Consider the following 21,962-nt stretch of genomic DNA (forward strand, 5'->3'; position numbering starts at 1 on the left):
TCAACCCTTTATTTGCTATTTATTGCCCACAATCCTTCTGAACTGATCTGAATGCTAAATCTTAATACATTTGCAACAAAAAGGTGTACAATGTCATAATTGCTGTTTTGGTACCCTTTTCATCAATCTGGTGGGTACATCTGTCCCTCTTTTGAGTTGCTGTGTTGGCAGGTGTAAGTTCACCAACGTATTAGAACATCAAATATACACCAAACTGAAATAGGTGAGAGAGGTCATATTTTTTAATTGGTGCCCTTTTCGCTGTTCTGGCACCCTTTTCGCTGTTCTGGCAGACACATTTTCGATCTTTAAATTGACTGACTTTGTTGTAAGGTTTAAGTCAACCAACAACAAATAAATCCGCAAAATTGACAATGGGGGACAATCATGTCATAGTTTTGGCATTGGCCACCTTTTTGTAGTTCTGTGGGTATATTTGTGGTTCTCTCATTTTGGCTTCTTGGCTAGTCTTATTTATAAGTCGCACAAAGAATTTAGAGATACTTTTTATATGGGCTAAATTCTTTGGAACCTCCAAATATTACCAATATAAAAAGTAGCATAACCCTTCCTGTGCGGCGACTGGATTTATCCGGTCAGGCAATTCTTAACCCGGCTCATGCGGCAACCGGATAAATCCGTCAAATCATACAATTTCACATACTCCATTTAATAATACTCCTTCTAGATAATCTAATGTTGTCATCAACTTTCTTAAACATAATCCATTTCCTAAGTCTTTTCTCCAATCTCTTTTAATATCCTTGTAATTTTTATATGTATATTTCTTGCAACAAAATAAATCATTTGTTGTGGTTTAAATGTCACGATTTTTCCGCCATTTGGAACAAAAACAACAACTGGAAGAGAGCGTCAACAATTTCGACTAGCTTCTTGGCCAGTTTACAAGTTTTCATCATGACAAGAGAAGGTTTTGAGTGTAGGCTTGTTGGCTACCATTTTTAAACCCACAAATATCCAGAACAATATGGTTCAAATGGGCTACCATATTTTTTTCTGATAATTGAATAATTTTCTTATTTATTTGTCAAATTTGCTTGACGTTTTGTGAATCATGTATCATGGTTATGTTCACTGACCTATTTATAGGGTTGTTAGATATATTTGCTTGCACTATTCATGGACGATATTAATAATATCAATTTGTCACTTCTTTTGTCCGAAAATAAATAAACTCTTTGCTTGCTAGCAAACAAGTGACCACAAACATTACAACTAACACCAAATGTAGAAGGCAGTCCGCTTTTATTGTAGCCGTTTTACCAACAGGATTTATGTAAGTAGACAAGTGCATTCACAGATCATAGTTCTTGCCAATTCAAAACCCAGGGACAAAAAAATCATTCTTAACTATCTAATAGTTAAACATCTAAACATATTATTGTCACACAAACAAAGCATAAACTTGACAGTTTATTTCCAAAATACACATTACTTCTTAAACTAGGATGTGTATAAAATGCAACATCATGACTCGCCCAGGAAAAACAGAAATAAAAACCCTTTTCGCATGTCTAGGGAAAAGGCTCTGGAAATCTGTGCCCGTAAATTGTCAATTGTCATGCTGCCGAGTGTTGGGCCTCACCCATACTAGTTGACTAGAAAAAATACAATCTTATAAACACACCAATTCAACAGCATAATTCTATATGAAAATGTACATTTAAACCTGAAGTAATAATAATATTAATTCCTAAAACCTAAAATGAGTATAATAATTACTATTACAAATCATCTACTGAATGTAATAACTAGGGTAACTGACATTTTATAAATTGTTCAGGAATGCATATTTTCCGACATTTTCCAAAATACAGTAAGAGCACTTACGTGATTTTTGGCATTCAAAATATTTCAGTGTTGAAATTATGGTTACTGCTCATTTCTAAATTTTTTATTGTTTTAAAAATGACATATCAATTGTTTTGTTTTCTGTTATTATAATACTATGTAATCAGAAAATTTGAATACGAAAACATGTTTATTATTTTAACAAAACAGTTTTTTGCTTCTCCTAAAAATGTAACAAAATGTCAGTAATGCTACTTTTTACATTAAAAAAATGAAATGTGTTCTTAATGTCAATTTCGAAAATTTGGTAAAAACATTATTTTTACCAATAAGGTTGACTTAAAATTTTAACAGTTGATGTATGTCACCTAAATAAACACAAAAATGGAAAAAAGTAAAAATTTATAAAAATGTCAGTTACATGACTTATAACATTCAGTAGACGAAATATATTAAATCACAACATGCGTTTTCTCCTGTAAGCAGACCTCGAATGATGCTATACCCGCCAAAATCCCGAAAATCCAGTGCATTAGTAAACACGCATGTTTATTGAACTGTGATGAAAAGAATAGCAATTAGCTGAACTCAAATGAATGAAAGGACACGATGTAAAAATTAACGTTGACAAAGAATCGTAAATAGGAAGTGAAAATCAGGGTTCAGAGAAGACATGACTTGTATCCCATCATCTTTGTTCTGCTAAAGTATATTTAGGACAAAATTGCAGTACGTATTGATAATCACAGTCAGTGTCTCGTTTGAGACATGACTTGTTTGCCACACAAGTTATTTTCCACTTTGATAAGGATTTTCAATGATTAAATGTATTTCAATATACTGCTTGCTACACTTACCTTTGTAACTATAAGCATCATGCTTGCAACCTCATCTTAATTATTATCCATGAAAAGTTTACATACAAGCTTGAATATTATAATTGGAAACGGCCAACACATTCAAACTAACTAAACTAACAAAAAACATACACTATTTGTAAATCTAGTCAAATTTCAAACATGTCACAATTAAAGTCGAACTTTAATATTGCAGACTCATCAATCTTGTTGAAAAAGGCATATTAAAAGACAGATGTGGAGAACAAATAAAAAAAGGGTTTAATTTGAAGGACATGTTCACTAAATTGCAAGTTCGAATACCCCCAAAAATTGTGTAATATTGGCAAAATATATTTTCTATACACAAATGTTTCCATTAAGGATTTAAAAATAGAAGAAAAATTAGTTAAAAGTTTATTGGAATTATGAATATCAATAAAAAGCCAAAGCAATATGACTTTAACATGATAATAAAAGAAAAGCAGTTTTGTTTGAAAGTAAATTGGGACATATTCAAAATGATTGTGACCTATGAGAATAATATAGCAAATCAGACATTACTAAATTCAAAGGCACATGGTAACGTTAAACCCTTTCCCGCTCAGAAGCAAAGTTAAAATGGCTACATGCAACAAGCATATAACCAGACCAGCATGCGAGTAACTCCCAGCCTGTTCAGGTTTTATGATGTTTGCTGCTCATCATTACCTCAGGGTTTGGAATGAAGTACGTATCTGAGTGGTCAAAGGTTTAAACAAACTATTGAGAGCAGAACCCCCCCACAAATAGTTGAACACTAGAAAGACATGAAAAAGTAGTCGCAGATTGACGTCATGAGGTCCCCAGTATTTGCAGGAAGTTGATCGTAGCTGTTCAGTTTCAATGTCCTGCCTTTGTCGGCCAAGTCCTCGAAATGTTTATTGTACATTCCCTTCCCTATAGACACGAGGTAAAAGTAATCCACAGACGCTTTCAGTTTCTTCGCCGCTTCAATGGTTTCATAATTCATCCTCTGTTCTGAATCCACAAACAACACCAGCATTCGAGTGGAATTTGCACGTCCGCCATTTTCCTCTGAGAATCTTACGCGTGACACCCTCTGAATCAGTTCAGTGAAAGACGAAAACTGAACTGCCCCAAAATCCGCGGCATGTAGAGCTCCTCCTAGAGGAATGTTTCTACGGGGACAGTTTTCTATCTCGCGGCCTACACGAAGGCGGTCAGTGGCCAAGTTGAAAGAGGTTAAGCTCTGTTCAATGAACTGGGAGATCGCCTGGGAACGCCAGCTGCCAATCTCGAGTGCGTCAAACACGAAGAGAAGATCTGTCTTGGTCATGGGGTGGCAAACTGAAAAACGGAAACAAAACACTGCAGACAGCTTTGCATGGTGTTGGCTTGGAGTGAATTGTCCTTCATGTGAATTTTAGCTCTTTCTCTTAGTTTTTTGTGTGTGGAATTATATTTTGGCAAAACTTAGAAAGGGGAAACACATTTCAATTGATCATAATAAGGTAAAATATCTAAAAAGTCTTAAACATATGTTCAAGTTGTAAAATGGCTTTTGGGTTCAATTAAGAATTGCGAGTTTTTACAGTATGTACAATATATCTAGATTCCATATATAGAATGTGTCCTTTAAAAATAGATATCAACTATTGGCTTCTGCAGATATCAAGCTTACTCTCATATAGCTAATACAGCAATATAAAGCATAATGCTATGGTTGATATAACAATGCAAAACCACATTATGTCCCTTTTTCTCCCACGTGGTTATTTAATACACAATAATTAAATGCTGATTGGGCAAACAATATTTTGTATATAAGGCATGCTCTGTGAAATCTGGGCTACATGCATGTGCGTACAGTGTCACGCCAGATTAGCAGCTGTGCAATCAGGGATGATGCTTTCCACCTTAACCCTTTCAGTGCTGGAACCGAATTTTGAAGGAATTTGCAAAATTCTGTGGTGTCTCATCTGGATCCAAACTGTTTGCTTTTCTGATAGTATTCTTTTAAAAAAATCGAAGAAAATGCTAATTTTAGAAATTCAGCAGACAACATTTTAGCAGACGACAAATTTCCCAGCATGCAAAGGGTATAACAAAAAAATAATAAAAGCACACAGTGTTTTCCTTGATTAGCCTGTGAGTATGCACAGGCTAATCTGGAGCAACATTTTTCTCACAGTCATTGCGCCCATTTGTCCCAGAAGGGGCTCATCTACATACCCGCCTGATCGGCTGCAAATGACACGCTATCTGAAGGTTTCACCGTGCAAGACCTGGCAGCCAGCTTCAGTCGAATGTTCATGAGAGCTCCAAAGTCCTCGACGTGAAGCATGAACTTATCTGATGGCTGACTTGCGATGTCTATGAGCTCTTTCTTGTCGATCCCTTCTCCAATCCCGACGGAAAATATCTCCACTCCAGCCTGAATAGATTAATAACAAGCAGGTGTTGAGATTCATCTTCAAAGCGTTAGAGCTGATAACTGAATTTTATGTTTGTAATTTTTATCCTTTTTTATGTGTAAACATGTAATTCTGCAGGAAAAGCAATATGAAACTTTTAGACTCCAAGGTCTCCAATATTTTATGATGTTTTTGAAAGAATTTATTTGAAGGTGATATTTATTCACATTTTTGTAAACTCAATCCTTGTCATACAATTGTTCTTCATCTTGAATTTGAACATTTTTTATAAAGACATCTGCTATGTTTCAAGTTTAATTTATCTATCTTACTAACCTTCCTCAGATTGTTTGCTTCCATCACTGTGGATTCCGGGGAGACTGACAAACCATCAGTCAATATAATTACGATTTTGGCCACTCCATCTCTTTGGGAAGTTGATGGTCCGAAAAACCCTTCCTCGCGTAACGCTCTCAAAGCATTTGCCGTATCAGTTCCTCCACCGCTGTATTTTGCAGTGTTCGAATACATCATGAACTCTTCTTTTGACAACTTTTGTTCAGGTTTGACGACGAACGTGACATCGTCGCTGAAGGTAATCAAACCAACACGCGTTCTGTTTGGTGCGACATCAAGAATGTCAACCACTCCATGAATGAATTCCATCTGCTTTCCAAAGTTGTCTTGGTTTATACTGTATGAAGCGTCTATTGCAAAATATATGTCTGCTGCTTTGCCATCACAATCTGGAATAAAGAATTTTTTGAATGTATGAAGCTTCTATAGCAAAAAATACGGCAGCTGCTTGCTGTCACAATAAAAAAATAAGATTTGTATTTAATTTATGAAGGGTCTATACCAAAATATATTCCTTCTGCTTTGCCGTAACAATATAAACTTGAGTTTGAAAAAAAAGAGAAAATTATATAGTTTTTATTTAAATTAAAACAAATTCATATCTCACAATAATTCATAGAACTACAAGTGATTTACTTCTGAACCTTCTACGTTTATGTCAAGATTTTTCATTGTAAGAAATGCTATACATGTTTGTGTGGCAATTTTCAATTTTATTACAGGTATAGCTCATGAATTTGATGGTAGTGCATATAAATATGTCTATGATTACAATGTGTGATAATTATTTGAATGGTTATCTCAGAAACATTTGTGTTCCTTTTCAAGCCAGAAACATGTAAATACAGTGTATGAGCATGCTTTATTCCTTCCAAAAACACATCTGTTTATTACCAAGTATGATTTCTTCAGTGGTGCCTGCTTTGAACTCCGCAAAGTTGTCGGTGTCGGTGATATTCCAGGAGTCTTGTGCAGCCCCTGTATAGAGAAAGGGCAGATGCTTAACCTTCGGCCGCGTTCTGGGAAAACTGGTCTTAATGCATTTGCACAGGCTAATCAGGTACAAAACTTTCCGCTTTGATGGTAGTTTTCTTTTAAAGTAAGTCTCTTCTTAGTGAAAATCCAGTTTGGGCTCAATTTAAGTGTCTTCCCTGATTAGCCTGTGCAGACTGCATAGACTTATCTGAGATGAATCTTAACGCACATGCATTAACCCTTTCAGTGCGGGAACCGAATGTTGAAGGCCTTTGCAAACAGTTTGGATCCAGATGAGACGCCACGTTCTCATCAGGATCCAAACTGTTTGCTCTTCTGATAGTATTCTTTGAAAAAAATCGAAGAAAATGCTAATTTGAGAAATTCAGCAGACAACATTTTAGCAGACGACAAATTTCCCAGCATGCAAAGGGTTAAGTCTAGTTTTCCAAGAATGTGGCTTACCTTTATCTTGTAACTTTACTTAATGTTAAGGGTTGAGTATGAAACAGTTATAACCTGCAAACAACAACAGTCTCAATCTGATGTATGTAACCAATGGAAGTACATGCTTAAATTATTCAACATTCTTATTGGTCACTATTTTTACTTAAGTAAGATTTAGACTTTGAGCTTTTGTAGTTGCCAGGCCAGCGTATGATTCTTTGTACTAAACTATAGTGCTGATAGGAATTGTTGAATTGGCATAATATTGTCAATTCAGGTTGATATTGGATAGATGTCAGCTTGCTGGCAGGCGAACTTGAGAAGCTTTTTTGGAAAATAAAAATTTCAGGTAATCTTTCACAGAATGCACAGACTTTTCTACAGGGAAACGCATACTTTTAAAACAATGAAAGAGTTACCTAAAAGAAGTTAAAGGGAAAATAACCCTGGATTCTGAAAACATTTCAGCTATTTTGCTGCAAAAAATACCACATATCCACTGACTCAATTTTGCAACAAAAAATACTACAAACCAACTGCCTAAAATTTGTTGCAAAACAATTACACTGCAAAACCACTGCCTTAATGTGTTTTTTTTACAAAAGATACTACAATTCCACAGCCTGTGACAAATGTTCCTTTTTGCACCAAAAGTAGTTGAAATATTCTTGATTAACAGCTATGCCACCATGACAGAGGGTGAAAATAAATTCTTTGTTTATCATGAGCTTTCCAGATTAAAAACTCCAATCAGATCTGTGTCTGTAATTTTCATAAACATCCATGAACAGAGGCTAATTAGTGCCTTCTCACCGATTTTCCCTCCTTTGGGGGAAAAAATGGTGTCATAAATTGTTTAGCTGTCCAGCAAAAAATTCTCATTCACAACCTACAAGCATTGTTTCTGCCATGAGTTTTTTTACTGGGGCTGTCGTTTTCCAGATTTACAATAACCGTAGCAGGAAATGTTGGGATTTGTATGTGGGATAAATAGCACCTTAACATGACAGGTCATCTCTATAATTGCTGGTTTGCTACGCAGTAAGGAAAAAATGCAAAGATTTGAGATGTTTATGCATGTTAGCTTAGTATTGTTTGGCTTAAATTGTTGAGAAATCATTGTTTGAGTTGCTGGTTTGCTTTGCAGTAACCAGTAAAAGGTATAGAGCGAAGATGATTATGCATGTTTGTTTTGTATTAAATACAGTTAATTGTTGAGGAATTATTGTTTTAATTTGATTGCTTGTTCATTTTGCTCGCTTCTGAAAGAGTTTTTTTTGTTTGGACCAGTAGATCACTGGTTGGTCTCGGTCAAATTTATTTATTGAGATATAGAGTCTAATAATCATATTAAGTCATAAGACACTTTTTTTTAACATTGGGATTTTTTTATAATTTCGGTTTGGGATCGGGTCCATTTTACGGCCTTTTTTACATAGCAGAAAATCCCCTGAGCAGTTAAGTTCTCTCATGCTTGCTGCATAGCAAACATGCTCTGGAATGATAACAATGTTCTGGCTGATGCTTACTAAACAGTGCACCTGTTCATTCAAGCTAACAAATTTGTGTCATGATTGCTACATGGCACCCCAGTTCTGTCATACTAACAAAGTTCACACAGCCAGGCATTCCCCAGTTCAAAAAACAATTTCCTGTTTGACAAATGATCTTGTCATTCATCTTATGATTGCCCCTGCCCTAATTCTCCCCGTTTCTATGGCAATTTCATTTCCATTTCTCGGACCATTGTAATGATGTATGACCCACTGGCACTCGCTTGATTGGACAGTCAGACAAAACATATTGGTCACCCAACTTTTCTTGGTGGTAGATTATTTCAATAGGATAGTGGATAATAGCAATAGTTTTTTTTCACTAAAGTTGTGAAGGTATTAAATATTATTTTTTTACAGTTACATAGCTGATTGTAAGCATACCGTTTCTTCAAATTCTTGCAATGTATACATGTTGCAAAAGATAAAAAGGAGATATTTTTTTGTTTTGGATTTGATAATGCATGATAATGGGAGAAAGCTTTTTTTCGGCGTAAGCTGCATAAGCCAGCTTTTCACCTTAGCCTGACCTTTGTAAGTGTCCAATAAAATTCCAATAAAATTTCCCGCGGCTAGGTACGAATGAATACACTTCATTTATTCCATTGGCTGATTTGAGTATACCACCAGAACATTGGAAACATATCCGCGTCTTTGTAACACTGTTTTACTGTATGAAACAATTTTATCTCGAATGAAAAGGCTTAATAGATAGAACAGTTTTACACTCAATTCTCGACATCAATACAGTTTGTGCGTACACCTTTTATTTTCAGAGTATTACCAGCGCAAGAGCGTTTATACTTAAAAGGCTATGTTCTCATATTTAGTACTTACTTCCTTATTCCTGTCAACATGTTAACATGTAAAAGTATAAAGAGCAATGGAAGCGAGGCCTCACTTTAAAGCATTGCATTTCAACCCGCGAGGTATATCGGGTCAATTCGCGGACATTCAGAGTTTATATACAGGTCATCACCGGAGTTGGCGGCCAGTAAAATAATCGTTATATAATAAAGACGCTATCCGTGAACTAGGTGACCTGGAATTTTCTTTAGACCAGAAATATGTTAAATGAAGATATTCAGCAATATAATTATGGTATGTAAATAATAGATTCTTAATGTGTTTTCAACAATACAATGATAAATATTATTGTTGATAAATTTAACAATAATAATTCGTCCATATTGCTTAATGTACTAAAGTGATATTATGAGCATGTAACGGTTTATAGGTGTCTATCGCAACCGTTGATTATTTTTGATGTTTCTACTTCATATACACTTATATTAATTAATGCAGCATCATCATACTAAAACAATATACCAGAAAGAGAAAAATAATGCATTTGAATATCAAACGTACTTTCGTTTGACAACTGATCATGCGTTTACGAGTTGAACCTAAATTTAGTTTTAGTGCAGATTTGTTCATACGACACAAAGACACGAAATTGTTTTACGGATCATTTCAGCTTACAGGACTGGGTGGGTCACGTACGAATATCGAATTTAAAATATATTTTTATAAACAACTGGTAGCAAGGTGAGTTGCAGATAATTAATCAGTAACCACATTTTAACTAACTATTTTGACCTGTTAATTCTTTTCAGCTCAATTCAACAGTGCAAAATGCCCATAATATCACTTTAAGCATTAGCACGATGATAATTGATACTGTTAATAATCGAATCAAATAGCAATGCCCGACAAACCACTAAAACAGGTTTGTTCGAAGAACGCGCCTATAAATACGGATACTTCTCGTGTGGCCGGTTGACTCATATGTTTAAATTTCACTTCCATTCTTCTTTTGGTTTTCTGTTTTGTATCTATAGGTTTATGACCAGCAATATGTTATAATGTAAAATAAGCCGCGAAAACTCCCCGTAACATCCCGTACTGCGTGTGATGCAGCTAAGAACTGCACAGAAAAAGACATTCGCTATCCTTGATCTCATTCATTAAACTATTTACGCCGTATATCTTTTTTAAAGATATTTCTTGTTTCATTTAAACCTTTACCACTTAGATACCTATTTTTAAGCATTTGTAGTCTATTAGGAAGTTAAATTTAATTTAACCCTTTCAGTGCGGGAACCGAATTTTGAAGGCCTTTGCAAACAGTTTGGATCCTGATGAGACGCCACAGAACGTGGCGTCTCATCAGGATCCAAACTGTTTGCTATTCTGATAGTATTCTTTGAAAAAAATCGAAGAAAATGCTAATTTTAGAAATTCAGCAGACGACATTTTAGCAGAAGACAAATTACCCAGCATGCAAAGCGTTAAGACCTTTCTGATGAGCAGCAAACAGCATAAAACCTGAACAGACTGCAAACAGCATAAAACCTGAACAGACTGCAAACAGCATAAAACCTGAACAGACTGCAAACAGCATAAAACCTGAACAGACTGGGAGTTACTCGAAGGTTGTTCTGGTTTTATGCTGAATGCACATAGCCATTTTCACTTTGATTCTGAGTGGGAAGGGGCTAAACTACATAATTTCTATGTTTCATAAGTATTGAAACCAACAGTGGAGGGCGGGAGATTGGGACAGCATTGTGTAGGAGGACTTAGGTTTAAAGATTGAGGGGCCCATCAGAAAACAATAAAAAAGACTGTGTTAACAAGTTACCAAGAGGCAGACTACTTATGAAAAGAAAAGCTTGCAGATGATTAAGAGCCCATTAGTTAACAATAGGAGTAAATTTGATTTACAAGGACTTGCCATTGTTGTCATAAGTGTTTGATTTACTACTTGATCCTAGCTGCTTTTTACTATTACTGTCTGAAGTGGGTGAATGCTGAAAACAGAATTCTAGTGACCTGGCAATTTAGCCATTGCAGAATATATCACTTCTTTTTCATTTGTTTGGTAGTTTAGTTTTTCATTTAAATGCAATTTCAAACAGGGAGGCATTGAAATCTCAATTGGCCCTCATGATGCTTATAAAATATGTGTGCAGCTTAATTTTGTGGCCTGTGGCTTGGTTTTAGCATCTTGGTGGATGTAACTTAATCCATATTTAATTACAACACTTATTTATGTGTTTGGACAGACTTATCGCCTTTTACACATTATTCCATTATATATATACCTAATGTGAACGTTTGTTGAGCCAACTAAATTACTAAATTTATGTTGGTGTTTAACCCTATGACTGTATCCAAACTTTTAAGTGGAGACGTCCGTGTCTGACAAGTCAAGAAGGCCTGATGTCCACTTAGGTTACCCAAAATATCTTTACGAAGATTCCATTAAGTACAACCCATTCAAGGACTTGATCATTGCACAGTTAAACCAAAAATACAAACAAAAAAAGTGTACTTTTGTATAAGCAGTTCAGTGCATAAAAACAAAAAAAAACATCTTTTTAAATTCTAAATCAAATGTATCTTGCAAACTTACTGTTTTCACAAATTTTGTTCTCGATGGTTTGTTTGATGTACGACATTTCACTGTACTTGTCGATGTTGAAGAAGTACTTTGCATCTGGGTCGCTGGCAATGCCTGCGAGTTCCATGTGATCCAGACGCATGCCGACGCTGACTGCAAACAGAAACACGCCATCGTCTTGCAGCACCTTGGCCATCTCTTGTGTGAACCTGCAGAAGAAATAAGAACCTTATTTGTTCACTTGGTCTTCAAAATAATGCTCAAGCCTAAGACATGGACATGGTCACACCCTTTTTTATGTCCCCCACCACTATAGTGGGGGACATATTGTTTTATCCCTGTCTGTTGGTTTGTTTGTTGGTTTGTTTGTTTGTCCCAACTTTTACATTTGCCATTACTTTTGCAATATTGAAGATAGCAATTTGATATTTGGCATGCATGTGTATCTCATGGAGCTGCACATTTTGAGTGGTAAAAGGTTAAGGTCAAGGTCATCTTTTAAGGTCAAAGGTCAAATATATGGGTCAAAATCGCTCATTTAATGTCACTTTTGCAATATTGAAGCTAGCAACTTGATATTTGACATGCATGTGTATCTCATGGAGCTGCACATTTTGAATGGTGAAAGGTCAAGGTCAAGGTCATCCTTCAAGGTCAAAGGTCATATATATGAGGACATAGTGTTTCACAAACACATCGCTTGTTTGGCTCTTTCTTCAAAAAAGTACTCTTGCATGAAGACGTGAACAACTCAATAATGTTAGTCTTCAAAACGAAATCCTGTGCATAAAGGCATTTACTTAGCAAAACCCAAAAATGTTTCAGTCTTCAGTAAAACAATAAACAAATATGATAATTGCCAAAGCCAACACTTTTTCAGTCTTTAAAACAATGCACTCTAGTGGACTTGAACATAGCCAATATCAACAATCGTTCAATTTGAAAGCAAGACAAAATGCTTAAAGACATGAATACAGCCAAACTTGACAATGTTTCAATCTTCAAAACAATACACATGCATGAAGACATTTACATTGCAAAATCCAGCAATTGCGCGAGTATGGTCCATAAAAAAATTATAGTGTTTTTTTATCCTCAATCTGCTAATACTTCAAAATTTCAGCATGTAAAATATTGAATGCATTCAGCAGAAATGTTCTACAAATAGGTATGCACTAACTTATGTATCCTGTGCATTGCGCTCACATCTGATTATGGAAGTATTAATCCTTTATTTTATTATTTTATTGGGATCACTTGCTCCCAAGTTTTGGTGGGAGAATTGTGTAAAACAACTGATCAATTTGTTGTGTCTTTATAATATAACCATCATCAAATCGTCATGGTAACTTACCATGTTTTCTGGGAGTACCCGTCTGTCACTACTATCACAATCTTTGTCACGTTTGCCCTTGCACCTGCTCTTTCAGTCAGCATGACATCCCGCGCAAACGAGAGTGCATCACCTGTGTTCGTGGTTTTACCCTCACCATAGACGATAGTCTCTGTTGCCCGCAACATCTGAGCTTTTTCTGAGGGAATTTCAAATGGTATTTAATGATTTCACGGTGGAAGAATGGCAGATAATATGGACATATCAAAGATATAGGGGATGTTTGTTAGTTTCTGAAGATTATTGATAATAATTCACAAGTAATCAGAGATATTGATATTTTCACTAGTAGCGCAGCCACAAGTTCAAATTATTATTTTTTCTTTTATCATAAGTGAATTAAATCAAGAATCTACTAAAAACCAACACAAAATTGCTTTTTATTGATTTTAAAGCTTTTTGTAAAGTTTGTGCACATGTAAAAAAGGGTTAAACTGGAGAAAATCACTGTAGTTATGACATCACAATATCAAACGATGGCGTCATTTCACAGTGGAACAGTGAAAATCACCAATAACTTTTATTTTTATCATCACTGTTTGAAACATAAGCAGCAAAGTATCCTATTTAACCCTTTGCATGCTGGGAAATTTATCGTCTGCTAAAATGTCGTCTGCGGAATTTCTACAATTAGCATTTCTTCGATTTTTTTTCAAAAATTACAATCAGAATAGCAAACAGTTTGGATCCAGATGAGACGCCACGTTTTGTGGCGTCTCATCTGGATCCAAACTGTTTGCAAAGACCTTCAAAACTCGGTTCCCGCATTGTAAGGGTTAAGTAACTGATATTTCCCTATAAATCATAGAAAAAACAATAAATAACTTGTTTCTTTTTAAGTTGACAGATGAAATAATATTTGTTTGTGTGGCACAAACGCACTTTACGTGCACTGTTTGTTTTGTTTGTCTAAGATTTTTTACAAGATTATGGTTTCTTGAGATGAATTTATGTTATTTATGTTTATTTATTTCTATGGAATTCCCTACAAGATGTAGTATCATGAACAGTTGTATTGAACTTGAGTTCATGGTGTTAATGAGTATGTCCATATAATGATCAGTTTATGAACAGTACATAAATTATATTGGACATAATTTAAACAGTTTATGCACCATTTACGAAAAAAAAATCATTGATAGTTACATGAACAACGCTGGCCCTAACTGTTGAACTATCAACAAACTTTTCTTGGATACATTTTTATATTAGCTGGTAATTTTTTTTTACAGCAGCAATATGTTTGTTGCTATTACACTGTAAACATTTAAATCTTGTTGGTAGTTGCACTACTTTATTATAAATGATACATACAAAAGAAAGTTATTACCTTTGTAAGTATTTAAGTAAAACTTTGGCCACACTTTGTGCCCATATGTCAGGGCCGCCACCCGAGTTTTATCGTTCCCCTCCCCAATGTCAAACGTTTCGATTACTTTCTGCATGAATTGGACCTCTCTGTAGAAATCTGGAGGCCAGATACTGTAGGACGAGTCCAGCACAAACACAACATCCGCCGGCTCAATGTGGCACTCTACAAAGAATAAATAATTTGTGTTTTTTGAGGGTTTTTTCCAGTGTGCAAAATTTTATTTTCTCCAAAGAAGATTACATACATAGACACAAGCATGTCATGAACAGAGTATTTCATATACAGCTTCTGGATGGGACCATTAGTATAGCTGTAAACATAAATTCATATAGGATAATAATGTTTGATATTTCAAGAATGTAACCATAAAACAAACTTGCACATATACACTAAATACTGTTTTAGCTGTAATTTGTGTAAGAATCGTAACTTGAAGCCCATGTTTTCAAAAAGTTGTTTATTTTTGGCTTATTAGTAGATCAGCTATTCAACGATTGTTTTCCTCTTGGATATCCCTAGTTGGCCATTGCCATCTTATTATTTGCTGATTATTATCATTCGGTTTTAGCTGTACTAGCCACACTAACTTGTCCTTATCTTGGTAAGGGTTTAGTGCAATCACTCAATTGCAATACTTTGTGGCGTGAATCGTGAAAGTGGGAATCTTACATTTAAGATGACTTGAAAGTTGCAATATTCACCTTAACCAAGGGTCAGTCTTTGGATACAATATAGTGCAAGGGCTTTCCTTTACTTTGGAAGGTCAAGAGTCAAAACAGTCTTGTAAGCCCCCATTTCTTAGAATGAGTCACAGTTTGTAAAGCTCATATTTTTGTAAAGCTCATATTTTTTGTAATTTTGAAGCTTACATAGTAAAACTGAACTGTCCAAAATCATATTTCTACAAATCTAACAGTCAAAGTGGCAAAATGAGAGTCAAAGTAAAGCCCTTAAATACCTTTAGGCTAAAACTCATCTGTGGCTCTGACTATAGTATAAAAGTCTAAATTTTCAGGTGAAGATTTTCAAGACGTTTCAGACAGTCATAGGCTATCATCTGTGGATTTGCCAAATGCGGAGATAATGATTTACCCCTACACAGCTGCATATGAAAATTGGCATCCATACCACAGGGATTTCATTAAGACCCGATGCACATGTAAGTTATTCTGCTATTTTGACCGAGATATTTAACAAAAGCTGGGTATTTTTTTGAAGCTTTGGTGAAAGAAAACTTGAATTACCCACCTTCTTTTGGAAATGATATGTTTTCTTTAAAACTTTAAGAAACCCCAGCATACTTGTCGTTTTCTTATAAATAATGTTTGGTGCAAAAATGTGTCTACATAATTTGCTTTGATAATCTTTAATAATAAATTGACCTGAATCTTCTAGTGTAGCATCACTTAATGAATTATCAGTTTGCAACAAGTCAGTTGGTCCTCATACTAAATGTGCTTGCATTTTCAAATGTGCTCTGTGTACACATTGAAAAATAGCACACGTGTTTGGCCCTCTAGTCACATTTATAAAGCACAAACTTGTTTTGCCCATTGTACCTTTGCATTTATCTCACACCTGTTTGCCCTTTGTATACACTCCTAACCTCACACCTGTTCTGTCGGTTGTACACATTTATAAACCTCACAACTGTTTTGCTGCCTATACAAACTATTAAATCTCACACCCATTTTGCCCTTTGAACTCACTAATTAACCTCACACATGTTTTGCCTTCTATACACACTCAAAAATGTCACACCCATTTTGCCCTTTGTGCACACTCATAAGCCTCACACCTGTTGGAATTTATACACACTCGTAAACCTCACACCTGTTTTGCACTTTGTACAAATTAATAAACCTGACACCTGGTTTTCCCTCTGTACACACTCATAAACCTCACACCTGTTGCCTTTTGTACACACTCATAAACCTCACACATGTTGCCATTTATACACACAAAAATACCTCACAAGTGTTGTCTTATGTTTACACTCATAAAACTCACACCTGTTGCCCTTTGTACAAACTCATAAATCTCACACCTTTGCCTTTTGTACACACGCATAAATCTCACATGTGTTACCTTATGTTCACACTCGTATACCTCACATCTGTTGCCCTTTGTACACACTCATAAATCTCACACCTGTTGCCCTTTGTACACACTCATAAATCTCACACCTGTTGCCCTTTGTACACACTCATAAATCTCACACCTGGTGCCCTTTGTACACACTCATAAATCTCACACCTGTTGCCCTTTGTACACACTCATAAATCTCACACCTGTTGCCCTTTGTACACACTCATAAATCTAACATCTGTTGCCCTTTGTACACACTCATAAATCTCACAACTGTTATCCTTTGTATACACTCATAAATCTCACACCTGTTGCCCTTTGTACACACTCATAAATCTCACACCTGTTGCCCTTTGTACACACTCATAAATCTCACACCAGTTGCCCTTTGTACACACTCATAAATCTCACACCTGTTGCCCTTTGTACACACTCATAAATCTCACACATGTTGCCCTTTGTACACACTCATAAATGTCACACCTGTTGCCCTTTGTACACACTCATAAATGTCACACCTGTTGCCCTTTGTACACACTCATAAATCTCACACCTGTTGCCCTTTGTACACACTCATAAATGTCACACCTGTTGCCTTATGTTCACACTCATATACCTAACATCTGTTTTGCCCTCAATACACACTTATAAACTTCAAACCGGTTTTACTGTTTGCACTCATTTATTAACCTCACACCTGTTTTGCCCTCTACACATAAATAGACCTGACACCTCTATTACCATGTACACACACTTATAAACCTGACACCTGTTTTACCCTTTATGCACACTCATTAACCTTACACCTGATTTACCCGCTATATGCACTTTACTCAAACCTGTTTTACATTCTTTACACACTTATAACTCTTGAAGCTTGATAACACTATACAGGCCATATTTCTTGCCCAATCATTATGAATATGCCTTATTTGTTTATGATTCTACCGTACATCAAGGGCTTTGCACCCTCTCATAAGCTAAGTTTATTTGGAGGGTTGTAGCTATTCAAGAAATGTGCTTGTTTTTAGTACTTTTTCTTTCAAAAAGAGATCATCTTTTTAAGATAATTGCATAATTCTTAAGCATTATAACAATGTGAGAAGTAAGATTGATACAGTGTAGGGTAGGTATTGTGGTCGTCATTGTGACTAGGCCCAATGACTATGAACCTTTTAATCTTATTCTGCATCTAATATATACAATCAATGCTCATTTGTTACAAGCATTTTGATTGGTCAATTTGTTGAGTTGGGACTCAACACACGGACCCAGGCTATCTTATGTTTGATCCCTTCAGGAAACGTTCTCAAGATTTACGAATTTTGCTGTTGCCCAGACTTTACAATAATGAATTGTATGCGCTAAAGGATTTTTATGCAATTAGGCTGACCTGAGAAGGCAAAAATTAATTTGAAAAGTTATCTTACCATCATTTCTCGAACCCTGGGTGGCAGCCAACGTCACTACTGCTGCAATCTGCAAGTGAAGATTGGCCGCTATTGATATTACATGACATTACTAGGCATAAGCAAAGTTATTGGTTTACACCATTCCTCCCACACACACACCCACAGACACAAACTCACTTCTCACACATAACTTTGCCCTGCTGACTCAAGAAGGTTTTTCTCTTTTAACCATTAACTTCAACTTTTGGTTAATAGATCAATCTTTGCTTATATGCAACTATCAATATAGAATAAAAAAATAAATGTGTTACTAGGCTATACATATGTTGATGTGTCTTTTTTCATGACAATATTATTTGCTGAAGCTTCTTAGATGGGAACTTTGCCTTACAATAACCCTTAGACTGTGTTGGGAAAATACCGTAAATCTACGAATATAATACGCACTTTTTACATGCTGATTTTTTCTTCAAGTAGGGGGTGCGTATAATATACAAGTTTAGAGCAGAACAAAAATTTTCCTGTGCAAATTTTCAACTTAATCGCTGTTATTCGCTTAGCGGCAGCAATTTTGAACTACACCATTACATCAAAGGGGTGCAACAGGGCTCGCGCTGTCGTTCGCCATTTGAGTCATTTGCGAAAATATTGAGAATTTGGCTCAATAAAAATCTTATTTGTGAAAATGCGAAAAGCTAGTAAAATTTCATTGAAAACATCCACCATTTAAATCGGACTGGTTTTCTATATTTGTCTCTTTGTTTTAATGAAAGTGTTCGCAATTCGAACAGTAAACAAAACCCGGTCTGTACCCGATTATGAGACATCGCTTGACCTTATTGTTATTGAAGTGCGCATGGTAGCTGGCCAATCAACATTCAGCTCGCTTACACATGAAATGACGTCGAATGAAACGTGAGAACGGGAGGAGCTATCAGATAATATTGGGTCATCCATGCGCAGACACTGTATACTTTGAATACACAGTTAATATCGTCGTCTGCCTACAAAATAGCGACTGGACGCTAAGTCATATAAAGAGATTAGCAGATGAAAAAAAGAACAACTGACAATACCCGTAAATATACATTTCTTAGCTGACCACTATTTATCTTTCTACCGCATATTTAACATATCTGAAGTAAAGAGTGGTAATTAAATAATTAGTTTTATGATGCTTATAGAGTCTATTACACCTGTCTGCCGATTTCCGAATTAAATTGAAAGGTGATAATTAATTTATTCGTTTTTTACTCCCAAACTAGCCTTAATGACAGCAGCGTATTTTAATTAACTAGATCATGAAAAACACGAGCGGTTTAATTGTATTTTAAGTTATATTAAAGTATAGAGTTTGTAACTCGAAAAAAGAAAAAGTAATTTATCTTGACAAAAACAGAAGTAACCATTTTGTCTTCTTATTACTTTATTATTATTAGTATTATTATCGTCCTGAATATTGTCAAATTGAATTAAATGTGAAAACCAAAAAACAGCGTCTCTGCTTCTTTCTTTTGTAATTATGACTGCTTGACCCGGATGTCAGCAAGGGGCCCGTGTGTTATCGGTAACAATCAATGGTAATATAAACAATAGACAGAGATATTTATTATGCAACTGTCATTACAACAGCACTATAACACATCCCGATCAATATACCGGGGTAACAGATAGTTGACAACACCAAATTGATTTGCTATTTTCACAGCACAAAAATATATTGACACATTTTTTCGGAAATGGCCGATTTCGGACACTGATTATTTCAGTGCGTATTTTACTCGAATTTTCAATTTTAACCGATAAATTTTGACCAAACTCGGGGGTGCGTATTATGCACGAGGGCGTATTATATTCTTGGATTTACGGTACTACAGCTAAAATAAGCAACACAAGAAAATCAAACTGTTATTTTACTTTTCATGAATATTTTTTTAATTAGTGAGCAAATATTTGCTTTTTCTGGCACCCAAAAGTTGAATGATAACTAAGGGCATAACTAACAGATGATTGTATGTCTTGACAAAATATTATGTTTTAACTGTAGAAACTTTTTAAGATCACACCTTACAAAAAAAAATATTGCTTCAAATGAAGTAAACACAATTCAAGGATTCAGTGTGAAACTTGTGTGTTTGATTTACATCTCTATATAAGATACAATAGTTTTGAGTTCAAAAATTATAATGACTACTTGGTTTGAAGCCTGCCATGATAATAATTCATATAATTAAAAAATTATTATAATGATTAATATAAAGTAATATTACTACTACCACTACTACTACTACTATAATGTCTACTACTACTGCTAATAATAATAATAATAATAATAATAATAATAATAATTATTATTATTATGAGGATAATAATAATAATAATAATAATAATAATAATAATAATAATAATAATAATAATAATAATATTCAAAATAAATAAATAAATAAATAATAATAATAATAATAATAATTAAATGCAAATAACTACTGGAGAGGTTAAAATTCAAAACAATCCATTTTACAAGACAGCTCAAAACAGAAGATGTAATTATAACTCCAGGTAATAAAGTGTAAAACCTACAGTAATAAATATTATTTCCATGGCTTTATATTCCATTTACGCCACTAAATGTTGTTATTAATCGTCTGAACTTGATTTGTTTGAAGGAAAAAACAATTATGTGGCTGCCTTAAAAGAACAGGATGTATATATGAGCAATTACCGTCTTTAAATCCGGAACTGCTTACCAATTAAAATGAATTGTTTTACCAGCCTGGTGGGCGATATGACAATAACAGTGACTTATAAGTTGAGACATTCTAATCGGGCCAATCTTTGACTACCATTCAGTCTCAAGTATTGTGTTTTTTTAATTTTCTGTTTCAAGAGATCGTCATAGCTGGTATCAACTATTTTATTTCCTTTTACGTCATTCAAGTTGTACAAATATTACGGAGTTTTACTTTCCAAACATCAGCATAATGCCTTAAATTGAACAATTAATGCAACACTTTAGTTGGTCAAAATACTTAATCTGAAGTATTTTTTTTTATCTGCATTCATATTAAGAGCTCAAGAAATTTAGTTTCATAACAAATTTGTTATGTCCAAATAAAGGCATTTGTTTTGCCATTAATCAAATTTACGCCCATGAATATGTTGTAAAGATTAGGTGAATTGCATATCAACTGCATGTCTGTAGTTAAAATTGCCTTAAATACAATTTTGTATTGCTCCTATATTCTTCTACTTTATTGTTCCCTACCGGTTTCACCCGAGGGGACTTACGGTTTGCGCTTTGTGTGTCCGTCAGTCTGTCACACTTTTCTGGATCCTGCAATAACTTTAAAAGTTCTTCATATTTTTTCATGAAACTTAAAACATGGACAGATGGCAATATGGAGATTATGCACTTCATTTCATTTTGTTCCTACGTCAAGAATTCTGGTTGCTATGGCAACAAAAAGACTAGAAACATTGCTGAAAATGGTGGATCCTGCGATAACTTTAAAAGTTTGTCATATTTTTTCATGAAACTTAAAGCATGAATAGATGGCAATATGGAGATTATGCACGTCATTTCATTTTGTTTATACATCAAGAATTTTGGTTGCAATGGCAAAAAATAGACATGAAATATTGCTGAAAATGGTGGAGTTTCACCGGTAGGGGACCATATTGCTTGACATGTAATAATTATCCCCACGCTTTTTGAAAAAAAGGTGGGGATATTGTGGTGATCTCCGCCGTCCGTCCGTCCGTCCGTCTGTCCGTCCGTCCTGGCCACTATCTCCTCCTACACTAAAAGCACTAGAACCTTGAAATTTACACACATGGTAGCTATGAGCATATGTGCGACCCTGCACTATTTGGAATTTTGATCTGACCCCTGGG

General features: G+C 35.0%; 1 protein-coding gene across 1 annotated transcript; it reads right to left on the bottom strand.

The window, feature by feature from the left end:
* Positions 1-1,246: 1,246 nt before the first annotated feature.
* LOC127855565 (collagen alpha-4(VI) chain-like) lies at positions 1,247-20,768 on the bottom strand. The gene is made up of 9 exons (XM_052391295.1): positions 20,649-20,768; positions 18,087-18,135; positions 14,527-14,730; positions 13,158-13,335; positions 11,816-12,012; positions 6,317-6,400; positions 5,402-5,811; positions 4,884-5,085; positions 1,247-3,998 (listed from the first exon to the last, which is right to left on the bottom strand). Exons 1-9 carry the CDS (start codon positions 20,682-20,684, stop codon positions 3,448-3,450), a joined length of 1,911 nt encoding a protein of 636 aa, XP_052247255.1. The 5' UTR covers positions 20,685-20,768; the 3' UTR covers positions 1,247-3,447.
* Between the last annotated feature and the right edge of the window lie 1,194 nt (positions 20,769-21,962).

Source organism: Dreissena polymorpha, chromosome 13, assembly GCF_020536995.1.
Source record: "Dreissena polymorpha isolate Duluth1 chromosome 13, UMN_Dpol_1.0, whole genome shotgun sequence".
Taxonomy (NCBI): domain Eukaryota; kingdom Metazoa; phylum Mollusca; class Bivalvia; order Myida; family Dreissenidae; genus Dreissena; species Dreissena polymorpha.